Consider the following 15,191-nt stretch of genomic DNA (forward strand, 5'->3'; position numbering starts at 1 on the left):
AGATAATTATGAGCATCAAAGGAAGGGAAGCAGTCCTTGGTCTGAAGAAGTGGGTCTGTCCTATGAAAGCTCACCTAATAAACTATTTTGCTAGTCTTTAAAGTGCTACTTGACTGCTTTTTGTTTTGATAGTCCTTTTAATGTGTGAGGTAGCTGATGTTTCTGTTCATGCCAGGTGTTAATGTGTCGAATTTGAATATGTACTCTAACTCAGAAATCTCAAGCTCTAATTCGTTAAATTCTTTATGTTGCAGGACACAGATTCTGAAGACCTGAGAATTATTACATTCATCACCAAATAAATCATTTTGTTAGTCTTTAAAGTGCTACACTTCTGCTGCTTTGTTTAGTTGGAATACAGACTAACTAGGCTACCTCTCTGTTAGTATTTCAGATAGGAGTGTTTCCTGAAAGAGGAGCAAAAGATGATTGAAAATGAAAACAAAACCTGAAAAGTAAAGGAGATAGGATGAATACATTTTACTGATTTAGCACTGAGATACCTGCCTGTATATCTTTAGTGCCACTATAATAAGACAGGCATATAAAAACATGAGAGATTATATATGGCTTTTGTTTCACCAGAATATTTTCTTCAAAGCTGTCCCATTTTTACTGCATAAGAAAACTTCAGTATTAAAGTTCCAGGATCTCTGAGTGGTTGGAGGAATTCTCAGAGATTTGTGGGTTTGATATTCCAATAACAAATATTTGGCCATTTACCTATTCACTAAGCTTGGAGACAATGCATCCACATAAACCTTAAAGCATGATGGAACGTTTGTTTTTTTTTTAAAAAAAACGCTCTATGCTTGTGCAGAATAACAGACTCCTGAATGTCACAAGACTACTGATTAACGGCTGAATCTTGCAATGTGTTGGGCACTCTCATTCTGATTTAGCTTGTGCTTAACAAGAATACACAGCAATTTCAAAGATAATCCTCTAATTTTTCTATGGTTTGCTTTAGAAATTCTACATTACAGCACTCCTTTCAACACAGACAACTGAATGCATACCTTGCATTACTTACTTCCTTGCATTAGCATGGAAACTACTTGTTCACAAATAGTTTTACATTGGTAGGTCACTTGATGTAATTTGCTTTAGTAGCTGTACTGTAGATTACTCTGGAAAATGAGAAGCTGTGCCAACCATTTTCAGTTGAGCTACAGGCATGATAATAAAGCAACTCAATTATGAGCAAGAGAAACAGAACAAAAAACACATCACTGATGTTTCTTCTAGATTTGCATGTGTTTCTATATGCTAGTGAACCCCTTCTATCTCTTCCATCTTTGCATATTGGAAAAAGCAAGTCCCTTTCCAGGGGACTGTACATTAAATTAACCACACATCAGAAAGCTAAGATGAAGTGGGATATGCGGAGGTCACTTTCTTCCTCAGATTCTGAGTTAGTTGCCACATGAAAGGAGGAGGAAAATAAGACAGGGAGAGGAAATACATGATGCATCTAGAAACGAGCAAATTAAGCCTTTACATAGTGTAGCTAAATTGTGAGATACAGGAGATGTTAACAAGAAGAGAGTGATCAGAGAGGGTATGGGGCCATTACTGGATGAGGGAGGTAACCTGGTGACAGATGATGGTGGAAAAGCTGAAGTAGTCAATGCTTTTGTTGTCTCGGGCTTCATGGATAAAGTCATCTCCCAGACTATAGCACCAGACAATGCAGTATGGGAAAGAGATGGGCAGACCACAGTGTGGAAAGAACAGGTTAAGGGCTATTTAGAAAAGCTAGACATACACAATTCCATGGGTCAGGATTTAATGCATCCAAGGGTACTGAGGGAATTGGCAAATGTCATTGCAGAGCCTTTGGACGTTATCTTGGAAAATTTGTGTAGATCAGGAGAGGTCCCACATGACTGAAAAAGGGCAAATATACTTCTCATCTTTAAAAAAGAAAAACAGACAATCCAGGCAACTATAGACTGGTCAGCCTTACCTCAAGTCCCCAGAAAAATCATGGAGCGGATCCACAAGTCACTATAGGGGCTCGTCTGCATACTTGGCTCAATCTAATTCTTCTCCTTCCCCCACCCCTCCACTCTCTGATTTGCTCACCTTGATTATCCTTTTCTGATTTGTCCTCCTTGCTCACTGTTTTTGGTTCTCTGTGTCTTAAATATTGAGTCTGTTCTGGTCTGGCTATGGTCTGAAGAAGTGGGTCTGTCCCACGAAAGCTCACCTAATAAACTATTTTGCTAGTCTTTAAAGTGCTACTTGACTGCTTTTTGTTTTGATAGTGTATAGACTAGCACAGCTTCCTCTCTGTTACTATTCGGGCCATGAATGATAAAAATTATAGGGAACCTTTGTTGCTTCCTGCAGCCTGATTAAACAGAAAACAGTTACCTGTTTCATAACTGGTGTTCTTCGAGATGTGTTGCTCATGTTCATTCCAAGTTGATTGTGTGCTGGCACATGCCCAGTTGCTGGAAGCTGCCAGAAGATTTTGCCCTAGCCAAGTAGCCAAAGAGTCGGTGAGGCAACCCCTGGAGTGGCACCAATATGGCAACCAATATATGCACAGCCTGCCCCACTCCCCGCTCAGTTCCTTCTTGCCAGCTACTCTGACAGTGGGGAAGGCTGGAGGGTTTTGGAATGGACATGAGCAGCACATCTCGAAGAACACCAGTTACAGAACAGGTAACTGTCTGTTCTTCGAGTGATTGCTCATGTGCATTCCAAGTTGGGTGACTACAAGCCAATGCCCAGGAGGCAGGGTCGAACCTCCGGATGGCATGTAAGACAGACCTGCCTACTGCAGTATCACACCTAGCATGCTGCATTAGCAAGTAATGGGCTGTAAACATGTGGATGGAGGACCAGGTGGCTGCCCTGCAGATGTCCTGGAGAGGAACCTGGGCCAAATATGCCACTGAGGAACCTTGCACTCTGGTAGAGTGAGCTCTGATTGTGGGAGGGGGAGCCCTGCCAGCTTATAGCATTCCTTGATACAGGCCACTCTCCAGGAGGAGAGCCGCTGGGAAGTCGACAGCACCAAATGCAGCACCTGGGGAGGGCCAAGCACCCTGGATGCAAGTCCTGTGGCTTGCCCCTGTGTTTCACGGAACGCCCACAGGGTCCAGAAGGCCCACTGCAGTGCCCCTTGTGAGGACGTCTCTGACCTATCATCTGCAGAATGTCGGCTCCGGTGCCTATGACAGCTATGGTGCAATGTCTTTATGTCCACTGAGCTGGAGTAATATGAGTCCAACTCCGATGCCAATTCGGACACTGACGACCAAGGCAGTGCCATAGGATCTGGAGCCTGCCTGGACTCTTGCTGGTGTCCTTGTGCCATTTGGTAAGACAAACTAAGCGGGACAGCACCGGCAGTCTGGCTTGTTGAAGTTGGTCCAGCACCAGGAATGATGTTGGCACTGTGAATGGAGGTGCTTTCACGGTGCCTTATGCTGGCGCCTGCACCTTGAATAGCGTGTCAGGCGGTGATGCAGTCTCCTCCAGCAGTGCTGGGCCTGGCAGTGTAATTTGTAGAAGGCCCTGTGCCATGCTAAAAGCCTCCAGTGGTAAGGGCAACCTCAGAAAGTGTGGGCTCCCACCTCACACCAGTGTCAATGCCTGCACTTCATGACTCGGTTCATGGCACAACCTGGCAGATGCCTTGGAGGATTCCCAGTGTTTCGCTCTCTCTGGGGACCTGCCCCGATCATGCCTCTTTGTCTTATGAGGCACCGGGGAGTGGCTCCTATGCCATCTTGGAACGCTGGGTGCTGCTATCCGTTCCCAGTGCCAGGAGCTCTCTGATGGCACTGATGGTGCCAGAGCACTCTGCACCAAAGATACACTGCTCTGAGCTCCCACTGGAGACACATCTGGCTACAAGGCCACTTCCATGAGCAAGACTTTTAAGCGGTGTGCTCTGCGTTTGACAGTCCTGTTTGAAAGGCTTGCAGATGGAGCAACGTTCCCCACAATGCCCCTCACCAAAGCAACTTAACCAAGTTCTATGGGAGTCACTTTTGGGTGTTTGTTTTGCTGTATTTTGAACAGGTCTTAAAACCTGCAGAGCTGGGCATCCACCAGTACCAAAGTGCTCAGAGGGGTAGAAGTCCCGCCCAGCTCTCTAACAATTGAATACTAACTATTTACAGCTAATTACAGCTATCTAAAACTATTTACAACTATTTACACTAATTACTACAACCTAAACTACAGGTAATGGCTACCAGCCAACGAGAAGAGAGCTCCAGCAACTGACAGCACAGTGAGAAGGAACTGAGTGGGGGGTGGGTTGGAGGGTGTATATATTGGTTGCCATATTGGCACCACTCCAGGGGGTGCTGCACTGACCCTATGGCTGCTGGCTAGGGCAAAAAGCTTCCAGCAACTGGGTGGCGCACACGAAACTTGGAGTGCACATGAGCAATCACTCGATGAAGAAATTCTTTTGCTCTGTCCTTGTCCAAAGTTTCCAAACTTTGTATTATTTTGTTTTTAAAATGTACAGATAATATTGCTTCATTAGACTTGCTGATGAGGCCACAGCATACAATATGAAGGCATACATATTATAATGCAATCCCACTAGTATTATATTTTACACAAATGTAGTTTGTTATTAGCACTATTTATAAAGAACAACAGAAAAGTTATGATTTACAACTTCTATAATGGTACAACGGATCTCTTGAACAAATAATTCACCAAGCTATTGTAACAAGTATCAGCATGATAAGACTATTCCAACGACCAAGACAATTACAATTCTTACCTTTGATCCACAAAAACAAACTTTCCATCTATCGCATATCGAGAGACATACTCTGTAGGTTTAACCCGGATCTCACCATTGACTGGTTGAGGAACAACGTGAGGATGCAACCGTCCAATTGCAACAAGACAGCTTAAATTACAGCCTTCATTATCTGGCTCATTATCTTCATCTAGTCCCATTTTTGTTGGTGGCCAGCTTTTTAAATATCCTGTGCTATGAATTGTGCAAAAACTTTTGCGATCTGCTATAAAAGAGAATGTTAACATCATCAGCCTGCCTTCAAATAAATTTGACCCTGCATACTCATGAACTATTACAGAAGAGGTATATTTATGCACAGTGTATAGTGGAGAAAAGTCAAATATTTATCTGCTAATATTGAAACCTGTTACGACAGTTCAACAATTGCAGTCAATATTGGTTTTGCATTTTCTCACAAATGACAAAGTTACAATTTTAGCTAGTCACACTGTGAACATATTAATAATTTTTATTATAATTCTTATTCTTAGACAAAACAAATCAGCGTGCGGAGTCACAAATTATGGACTAAAAAAATTCAGTTTTAAATTTGCAGAGTTTACAAAATAACAGAAAAGAGGTTTCAATTAAAATAAAATACCATGGCAATGTCCTTCAGAATATATACCGGCATTCTGCAACTAGGTTGTTAATTGAAAAGAGTGTCTGTTACCTTTTGCTCGAGAAAAAATTAATATTGTCATATCCTAGATATACTGAATAATTTCATATGATGCATTTAGTTGGAGATTATATTCATAAAATTATCAGTGCATACCAGAGAGTAAAAAGATATAATGGGTTCTACTTCTGATTTTTGACATTGGCCCATCGCTTGATCTTGCCAAAGGAAAGTAAGTGTGAGGCTGGGAGCATTTCGATTGGTTTGGGTCCTTGTGCAGTGTTGGCCAGGGAAACACTTAGTCTGAGAACGCCTCCAAGGCTTAGGCATAAATGAGGTCTCTAACCAGTCTGTAAGCAGTTGGGCAGCATCAGGACTTAGGCAGCTTGGAACAAAGTCAAAGGAAACTTGGTTGCCATGGGGACTTTAGATGCCTATAGCATTAGGGCAGCTGCTAAATAGTGGTTTTGAGAATGTCAGCGAAATCTAAATGTTGGACATAGGCACTCAATTAGGTGACATAATTAGACAATTAGGCACGTAAGTACCTTTGTGAATCTAGTAACTAGATACTTATGAACCATTAACTTTGAAACTTAGGGTTTACAATCAAATTCATATCTCCCAAATAAATGCACGCAGCTACCAGCATTTTCAACTACAGCAGAATTTTGCCTTATCCACTAATTATGATTTCTTTTTCAAAAATGTAACTTTATTATGACATCTACTTTTAAAGAACTATAAAGAGAAAAAAAACAAACAACAAACCTTTACACAGTCATAACACTGATGAACGCTCTGCAAATAAAGCAGTTCTATTCCTGAAGGTTATTCTATTTTGAATCTGACAGTTGCTCTTTTTGTTCTGGTAAGGTGTTTCATACAGCAACAGTACAGAAAAACTAACTGCAAAATCTCAATGATATTTGAAAAAATGTACAAATACTACCTTTTTTCTTTGAACAGGTAGAAGGAAAGTCTTTATCTTCGACTTTCACTGAAGGTCTGTTGCACTTCATCCTACAAAAAAAGGAACGCCTTGCCCCAGAACAAAGTCGTGATGGCCCAGGTGTTATATCTGTTTTAACTGGAAGTCCAGCTGCATGAAACAGAACATTAAACTCAGTAAACACTGTCTGTATTGAAATTAATTAAACTATATTCTCAACTCTGCCAGTATGTCTTTGAGGGGAGAATAATGGGGTCAGCAAACTTATATTAACTTCTTAGCAGCCTGAGTTTATTTTTAATTATATTTAATGCTGAGTTGATGGAATTCGTGTACAGATGACCCAGATATTTCTTGCTCCTCTAGAAGCCAAAGAAGGGCTATTTTATGCTTCTTATTTGTGGAAGATGTGTTAAATGGCCAACCAGCCAGCAAAACCAAAGCAAACCAAACCAAAATTACATGGTAGGATAAGATAGCTGCGTACCATCTGTCAGTAGTGGACACACTAGGTATAGGAACACCAACCTAGGACTAAGTGGTCCCAAATAAGAAAGTCAGAGAATTCCTGCAAAAATCTACTATTTGCAATAGATTTTGCAATTCCGTTGAACTCTAACTGTGCAGCTGGCCCAAATGCAACAAACCATTAATAGTGGTTGTTGTAAACTAACAGTATGTGTATATGAGAAACAGTAACAGTATATGAGAAATTGCTGAGCTACAATTCATCTGCAAATTCGACACCCTCAGCTCAGGATTAAACAAAGACTGCGAATGGCTGGCTAAATAGAAAAGCAGCTTCCCCTCCCCTGGTGTTCACACCTCCAGATCAACTGCTGGTAGTAAGCCTCACCCTTGCTGACTGAGCTAACCTTGTTATCCCCACCCTTGCTCTGTCTTATTTATATCTGGCCCTGCAGATTTCCATGATCAGCATCTGATGAAGTGAGTCTCTGCTCACGAAAGCTCATGCTCAAAACTTTTATGTTAATCTATAAGGTGCCACAGGACCCTCTGTTGCTGTTACAGATCCAGACTAACATGGCTACCCCTCTGATACTTTACAGTATATGTGTGGCATTTGGGATTCCTTATCTGAGACCTTCGTGCAAACAGGCCTAATTCTATTACTGGCCCTGGAGTTGCATCTTCTTACACCAAGGCTGAATCCTGCCCCTTAAAGTTCCTGGAACCTAGACTTCAAAATAATGCATGGGCCAAGCTCCTGATAATGTGAGATGATAACAGTACACATGATATTTGAATGTTTTCAAGTGCATATTATTAATCCTGTGTTACCGTTAATTCCCTAAATTTTTGGAGTAGCCATTAATACTTCACAAATGAAGCTCAGAAGCTTACAAGCAAATTATGAGCTCATACTTTGTCATAACTTGCATATGTTTATATATAAATGGGATATTAAAGTGTTACATGATGTACATAGTTATCAGATAGATTGAAATTATTTGAAAATTATAGACTATTAAGTGGTTCAGAAGTGCTCTCTTTATCTTCCCATCCCCACACTTTCCATTACAAGGATTTCCAATCTACAACAGAGGGCAGCTAGGGTTAATAATAGCTTTCTAACTATCTGGCCATCGTGATGTATAAACAAATGCAAAGTTCACTAGCTACCAACAAGTTCAGGTACCTTTAACTGTATAAAAATCATACATTATCTGACTGTACTGTCTAAGCTGACTAAATGTTATTGTAAATGTAAATGTCAGTTTTCTTACTCTACTCAAGAAACAAGCCATTCTAAAGGACACAGTTCCTTTCAAAAAGCTATAGCAACTTTGAAACAATCCTGCCAAGAGTTGTTTTAGATTTACTCCAGAATACACTGCCCTTCAGTTCCTGTCATCAAGGAACAAGCAAGCCATCCCAACTGCTCAGTTACAACAAACCAGCCTCATACAAAGGATGCATTTTCAGTAAGAAAAGGAGTACACCCTTAACTCCAATTAACTACCGCGAGGTAAAATCCTTGCAAAGACAATGTAGTTTGTAGTTTTCACAGATTGAACAGAGTAAGAAAAGGAAAATATTTGGATGACCATCATCAATTTTTTTCTGATTGGAAGATCTGTTCTAATGAGGACTGATGATAACAGTTTCCCAATAAATTATACAGGACAAAACACATCAGTGTGCAGAGTCCCAAACCCTTTGAGAGGTCTGTCACAGAGATTAATAATGATGATTTGAATCACAGAATCGTAGGACTCAGAGGAACCTTGAGATCTCCTCTGCACGTGTGGCAGGGCTATGTCTTACTTACACAAGGCACATCAAACTCAAAGCCTACTGAGGGCCACACAAACAAAAACTGATAGCTTTCAGGGCCATCAAAGGCTCCCCCAGTGCAACAACCCCAGGCCCCTTGAGGCTCGCACTGCACCTCCCATACCACTTCCCCATATTACTGCCTCGCACTCATCGAGTGCCCCTTGCTCCACACGCCCCCACAGCTCCCTACCTATAGATGCCACAGGCAGGCACCCCTCTCTGCCTTGGCCAATGTGGGTTTCACTGTCCCTCTCCTCAGAGCAGTCACACACCACTCTGTGGCACGCACGAGCAGCAGGGTTGGAACAAACATCAATCCCATCTCCTCAGGTTGTCTGTGTCTGGTACATACATATTAAAACCCCAGCACACCTCTCTCTGGCACGTACGAGTGACAGAGGCAGGACAAACATGAATCCCAGCTCCCTGGGCTGTCCATGTCGGATGCATGTGTATTAAAACCCCTTTGGCTCCATAGGTGTGTGAGTGGATGGGCTGCACTTACATGTTTTATTAACAACTAGCTGTGGGATGCAAGAAAAAAAAACAGAAAGGCCACATGCAGCCCCTGGACACAAGTTTGACATGGCTGACTTACACCAGCACTCACAGATATTTGTCTAACCTGCTCTTACAAATCTCCAATGATCATAGAATCCTAGGCTAGAAGAGACCTCAGGGGGTCTTTGAGTCCAGCCCCCCACCCAAAGCAGGACCAACCTTAACTAAATCATCCCAGCCAGGACTTTGTCAAGCCGGTACTTAAAAATCTCAAGGGATAGAGATTCCACCACCTGTCTAAGTAACACATTCTAGTGCTTCACCAGCCTCCTAGTGAAAATTTTATTCCTAATATTCAACCTACATTCCCCACACTGCTCCTTGTTCTGCCACCCCTCACTACTGAGATCAGCTTCTTTCCATCTTCCTCTTCAGGAAGTTGAAGGCCGCTATCAATCCCAACTCTCTCTTCCCTTCTGCAAACTAATTAAGCCCAAAACCTTCAGCCTCTTCTCATAGTTCATGTGCTCCAGCCCCCTAATCATTTTTGTTGCCCTACACTGGAAGTGCTTCAATGCATCCATATCCTTTCTATACGGGGAGTCCCAGAGATGGACGCAATAGTCAAGATGTGGCCTCAACAGTGTTGAGAAAAGGAGAATAACAACTTCTCTAGATCTGCTGGAAACACTTCTCCTAATGAACCCCAATACGCCATTAGCCTTCTTGGCTACAATGGCACATGGTTGACTCTTTTCCAGCTTCTCATCCACTGTAATCCCCAGGTCATTTTCCGCTGCACTGCTACTTAGCCAGTCAGTTCCCAGCCTGTAACAATGCTTGGAATTCTTCCATTCCAAGAGCTAGACTCTGCATTTGCCTGTGCTGAATGTCATCAGATTTCCTTTGGCCCAATCCTCCAGTTTATTTAAGTCACTCTAGACCCTATCTCTATCTTCCAACATATCTACCTCTGCCCCTAGCTTAGTGCTATCCACATATTTTTTGAGGGTGTAATCCATTCCCTCAGCCAGATCATCCATAAAGATGTTGAACAATACTGGCTCTAGAACTGATCCTTGGGGCACTCCACTTCAAACCAACTGCCAACCAGACATCAAGCTATTGATCACTTCCCGCTGGGCCTGACCATCTAGCCATCTTTCTATCCACCTTACAGTCCATTTATCCAATGCATACTTCCTTAACTTACAGGCAAGAATATTGCAGGAGACCTTATCAAAAGCTTTGCTAAAGTCAAGTCCATTGACTTTCCCATGTCCACAGATCCAGTTATCTCACCACAGAAGCTAATCAGATTGGTTGGAATGATGGAGGGTCCAACACCTCCCTAAGCAATTTATTTCAGGGCTTAACTACTCTGACCATTGGGAATTTTTTCTAATGTCCAATCAAAACTGCTCTTGCTGCAATTTAAGTCCTTTTGCTTCTTGTACTATTCTCACATATCTACATCAGTGACATCATCACAGGACCTAACACCGACTATGCCATCAGGGGCTCCTTTACCTTACATCTACTAATACAACATATGCCATCATGTCCCAGCAATGCCCCACTGAAATTTACATTGGCCAGACTGGACAGTCTCTCCGTAAAAGAATAAATGGACATAAATCAGACATCAGGAATGGTAATGTACAGAAGCCTGTGGGGGAACACTTCAATTTCCCTGGACACTCAGTGGCAGATTTAAGGGTGACAGTTCTGAAACAAAAAAATTTCAGAAATCAAATGGAGAGACAAATCTCTGAGCTGCAATTTATTTGCAAATTTGACTCCGTTAACCATGGATTAAACAGAGACTGGGAGTGGCTCGCAGCCTACAAAGGCAGTTTCTCTGCTCTGGGTGCTAATAGCTCCCCATTAGACTCTGACAAAGGCTCACATCCCCCTGTCTGATCTGGCTTGTTTTTGACTCTTTTGATAAGTGCTGTTGATACTGGGCCATTTCCACTTTGCTGAATAGACCTTGTCAGCTCTGGCCCTCCCTCTTACGGGACCTCACTCTTTAAATACCCTTCTGAAACCACCCCCCCCACTCATGCGGGTCTTTGAAGCGGGTCTTTGCCCATGAAAGCTTCTGCTCCAAAATATCTGTTAGTCTATAAGGTGCCACAAGACTTCTTGTTGTTCTCAAAGCTACAGACTAACATAGCTACCTCTCTGATAGTGAGAACAATATTTCTGCCCAACCCACACATACATCCTTTTACATACTTAAAAACTACTATTTTGTCTTTTCTAAATATTCATTTCTCTAGATGAAACAAAACGAATTTTTTCATTTGTCTCTCATCAGCCATGTTTTCTAGAACTTTGATTATTTTTGTTGCTATTCTCTGGACCTTCTCCAAATTATCCACATCTTTCCTGAAATGTGGTGCCCCCAACTGGACACCATACTCCAGCTGTGGCCTCATCAGCAGGCAGTGGAGCAAAAGAATCACTGTTTTTGTTTTGCTTACAAAATTCCTGCTAATACATGCCAGAACTATGTTTGCTTTTTCTGTAACAGTTGACTCATGTTTAGCTTGTGATCCACTATAACCTCAAGATCCCTTTCATCAGTGTTCCTTCCTAGGCAGTCACTTCCCATTTTGTTGTTGCAAAGCCACAAAGATTACTTGTCTGATCTTGAAAACCTGACCTGACCTCTCTATAACTCAGTCTCTCCAGTAGTAAAATGGGAAAAATATTCATTAATCCATTTGTAATCTAGGAATTAATTAGTTTTTGTAAATATTAATACTCTGACACCCTTACGTGGAAGGCACTATGGAAGTAAACAGTATTAACTAGCATTTAATGAATGTATCTGGTACATAAAAAAGATGATAAAAACATATATTAACCTTAAGATGCCGTAACATTTCAAGGAAGCACTCACTTTTTGCATCTATGAGTCTTTCTCGTGGCGCAGTATCAGAAGAAGAGAGCTGCTCCTTAACTTTGGCGATATCCTTAGGATGAAGGTAGTCAAACAAACTCTGACCAATTAGATCATTCTGTAGATATGGATGATTAAATCACAAGTTAAAAATAACAATGTGTTAAATTTGAGAAATAGAACATACATTTTAAAGTATCAATTAGTTCTTCAGTCTATTGCAGTCAAAGTATGGGCCTCTTTTTCCTCTTGAAAAGATTTATTCCCAGTTATATATCTAGTATTGATTGTAATATCATAACTAAATCATAATCCTGTCACCATGGCTTTTAGAATATGTATGTTGAACAAAAAGCTGGCCAAAAATTATTTTTAATTTAGTTTTGAAGTTCATAACATTTTAACGAAGGAAAAGAGGGTACATAAAATGAAAAATGTAGTAGTATTATAACAAGAATTTTCATAAAATCCAAACCTGGCGTTAAAAGTACATTAAACCTGCTTTGTTATGATTATGCTAATTATTCTTCTATACTGCTTGTGTTATGTGGTCGTATAAGTGTAATTTCTGTTCTGCTCAGATTCCTCACCTTGTCAAATCTCACCTGTATTTAAATCATTCTCTTTATACTGTTCCTATGAATATCTACTTATACAAATACTGGCAAGCCCTCCTTCCCCACCCCAATCAGAGCTACTATAAACTCACATGCATTTTAATTTATTGTAAACTAATTTAAATTTGCTATTGTTTCTATAGCAGGTTGATGCTGCTTCATTGCAAAAGTTGACTCTCATTACAAACTTCATTACTTTATTTGGTTAACAAGAAGGGAAGAGCAATCAAGTTTGATAAAACTGGAACTATATGGACAAATGGAACTACATTTTCCAGAACATAAGTAACATTTTCAAAAGTGCCTAACTGGTTTAAGAGCTTAATTACCATTTTCATGAGCCAAAGTCATTTAGGCACTTTTGATAATTATTCCAAGCCTTTTAAGGGGTGAAGCAAAACAAACCAGAAACAGGCAGTTTTGTAAGTGCTGAAGGAGAGTAGATACTCTGCTCTTCTTGTATGAAACTAACACCAGCAGCGGTATTACCAAAAGAAAGATTTTTTCCAATGCAGCAGAAACCAGAAAACTTGTAAATCTTGCAATTTAGCTAGATTTTGAAATAATTCCAGACTCAAACATAGACTTTTCAGATAAATATTCCAAAGTTTAGATGTTTCCAAACAAAACACTTTTATGTCTTGAGATCTGTTCATTCTGAGGCTACATCTACACTACGAGATAAATTTGAATTTATGAAAATCAATTTTGCAACACTGTATTTTATAAATTTGAATTTGAGTATCCTCTCCTCCCCACGTGCTCCCCACAAAGTTGACTTATTGCTTCCACACTCAATTGGCAACCATCAACTGCTGCAGCAGCACATTGTAGAACCAGTCCCACAGTTCCCTCTTCCCCATAGCATTCTGGGTATTTTTGCTGGTGCAGCATAGGAAAAAAAAATGACCCACAGGTTGCTGTGGGTACTTGACATCATCTTCCCACAGTGCATTGCCCTCATTCCCCTCCCATGGTGAAGAAATGTCCACTTTTCCAGGCAGAAGAAAGGAAAAGTAGGGCATCGACACCAAATTAACTGAAATCTCTTGCTTCTATAACTGAATTTCTTTTTAATACTAGCTGTAACTGAATTAGAAAAGATTTTATACAAAGAAGTAGGTGTGTGTCTTCTCAGCTGGCCCTCCACCCACTGTCACCCCCACCCCCATTAATTACATCTGATCCCTGAAAATAATACAGGGACAATGAAAAGCTTGAAAAAAGAGTAGATATTAAGGGTTTTGAAAAAGAGATTTGGTGAGGGAGAGTTTTTGGCTTCTCACTTCATTATACAGCTTCTATGTATAGTCCGTGCCTTCTCAAATGGCCATCCGCCCACTCTTCCCTCCATGAAGGGGTCCAAAGTTAGAAGAAAGAGGATAGAAAAAAGGCAAGGAAAAAAGAATTTTGGCTTCCCTCTTCACTACACAGATACTGCCAACACAGGGGATGGGGCTCACCCAATTGCATTCCCATTTTGAGCGGGCTGCTATTTGGGAGGTTGAATGGCTAGTTGACAGGGTCCCTGAAAATCTTTTTGGGCAGTGGGGTGTGAGGTCCGTGGCTTGAGGGCCACTTGAACTGTTACGCCCCCCAGGCAGCAGCCGGGTCCTGCAATTCATACCCACCAGGGGAGACTTCCCGCCTGGCAACAGCTGGCTTGCAATTTCCTTGTTGTGGTGGTCATGGGGGGTTGGGTGGAAGGCCAGTTGAGGTGTTCCCCCCAAGGGACAGCCAGGCCCCACAATACGGTGCTGCCTGGCAGCATAGTCAGCACTGAGCGGCAGGCACATCCTTTTATTGGGTCAGGGGCTAGTCATGTTGATGTTTGGGTGCAGGAAAGATGCTGACTGCATGGCACCTGTGGGGGTAGAGTGGGGAAGCCTGCACAAATGTAAACTGCTGAGAAGTTTCTTGACCTCTCACACAAGCATGACCCACCCACCCCACCCCCTCATACAGCCTAGCAGCCACATGGTGCGGTGGGGCAGTGGCTAGCACGAGGCAGCACAGAAAAAAATACCAAGTGCTCAGCTAGCAGAGGCAGAGAGAACTCCATGTTGGGTCTGTTTGTAATGGGTACATGTTCACACAGCGCTAATAGGAAAGAAAGAAAGAAAAACATTTCTCAGCCTCTCATACAAGCATAACCCCACAGCCATGGACTTCCTAGGCCCAAATTGAAATTTGTCGTCTTCCTGTTACCTAATTCCTGCATACTTGGAGAACATCAAAAGTGGAAGTGGCGAGAGCGGAACACTGGGCCATTGTGGGGTACATACAGGACACCTCTGGAGGTTAATAAATTCTATTTAAAGGCATGGCACTGCCACACTAGCTTTCATTCAAACCTGATGCTACACCCATTTGGTTTCGTCAGTGTTATGATATTGATATTAGTGCTGCCTAAATTGAGCTAACGGTATTTGCAGTGAAGATGGTCACATTCTAATATTGAGCTAAGTGCCTTAAATTCAAATTTATCTCATAGTGCAGCC

General features: G+C 41.6%; 1 protein-coding gene across 4 annotated transcripts in view; it reads right to left on the bottom strand.

Annotated features, from left to right (window-relative positions):
* Positions 1-15,191, bottom strand: part of BMAL1 (basic helix-loop-helix ARNT like 1) — a 133,150-nt gene that overhangs the window by 29,614 nt on the left and 88,345 nt on the right. For all 4 annotated transcript variants that reach the window (XM_074997338.1, XM_074997337.1, XM_074997340.1 and 1 more), the window contains 3 exons: positions 12,074-12,191; positions 6,361-6,510; positions 4,763-5,009 (listed from right to left, as the gene is read on the bottom strand). In XM_074997338.1, coding sequence (XP_074853439.1) covers positions 4,763-5,009; positions 6,361-6,510; positions 12,074-12,191 — 515 coding nt within the window. The remainder of the gene's footprint in view (positions 1-4,762; positions 5,010-6,360; positions 6,511-12,073; positions 12,192-15,191) is intronic.

Source organism: Carettochelys insculpta, chromosome 6 (genome assembly GCF_033958435.1).
Source record: "Carettochelys insculpta isolate YL-2023 chromosome 6, ASM3395843v1, whole genome shotgun sequence".
Lineage (NCBI taxonomy): Eukaryota > Metazoa > Chordata > Testudines > Carettochelyidae > Carettochelys > Carettochelys insculpta.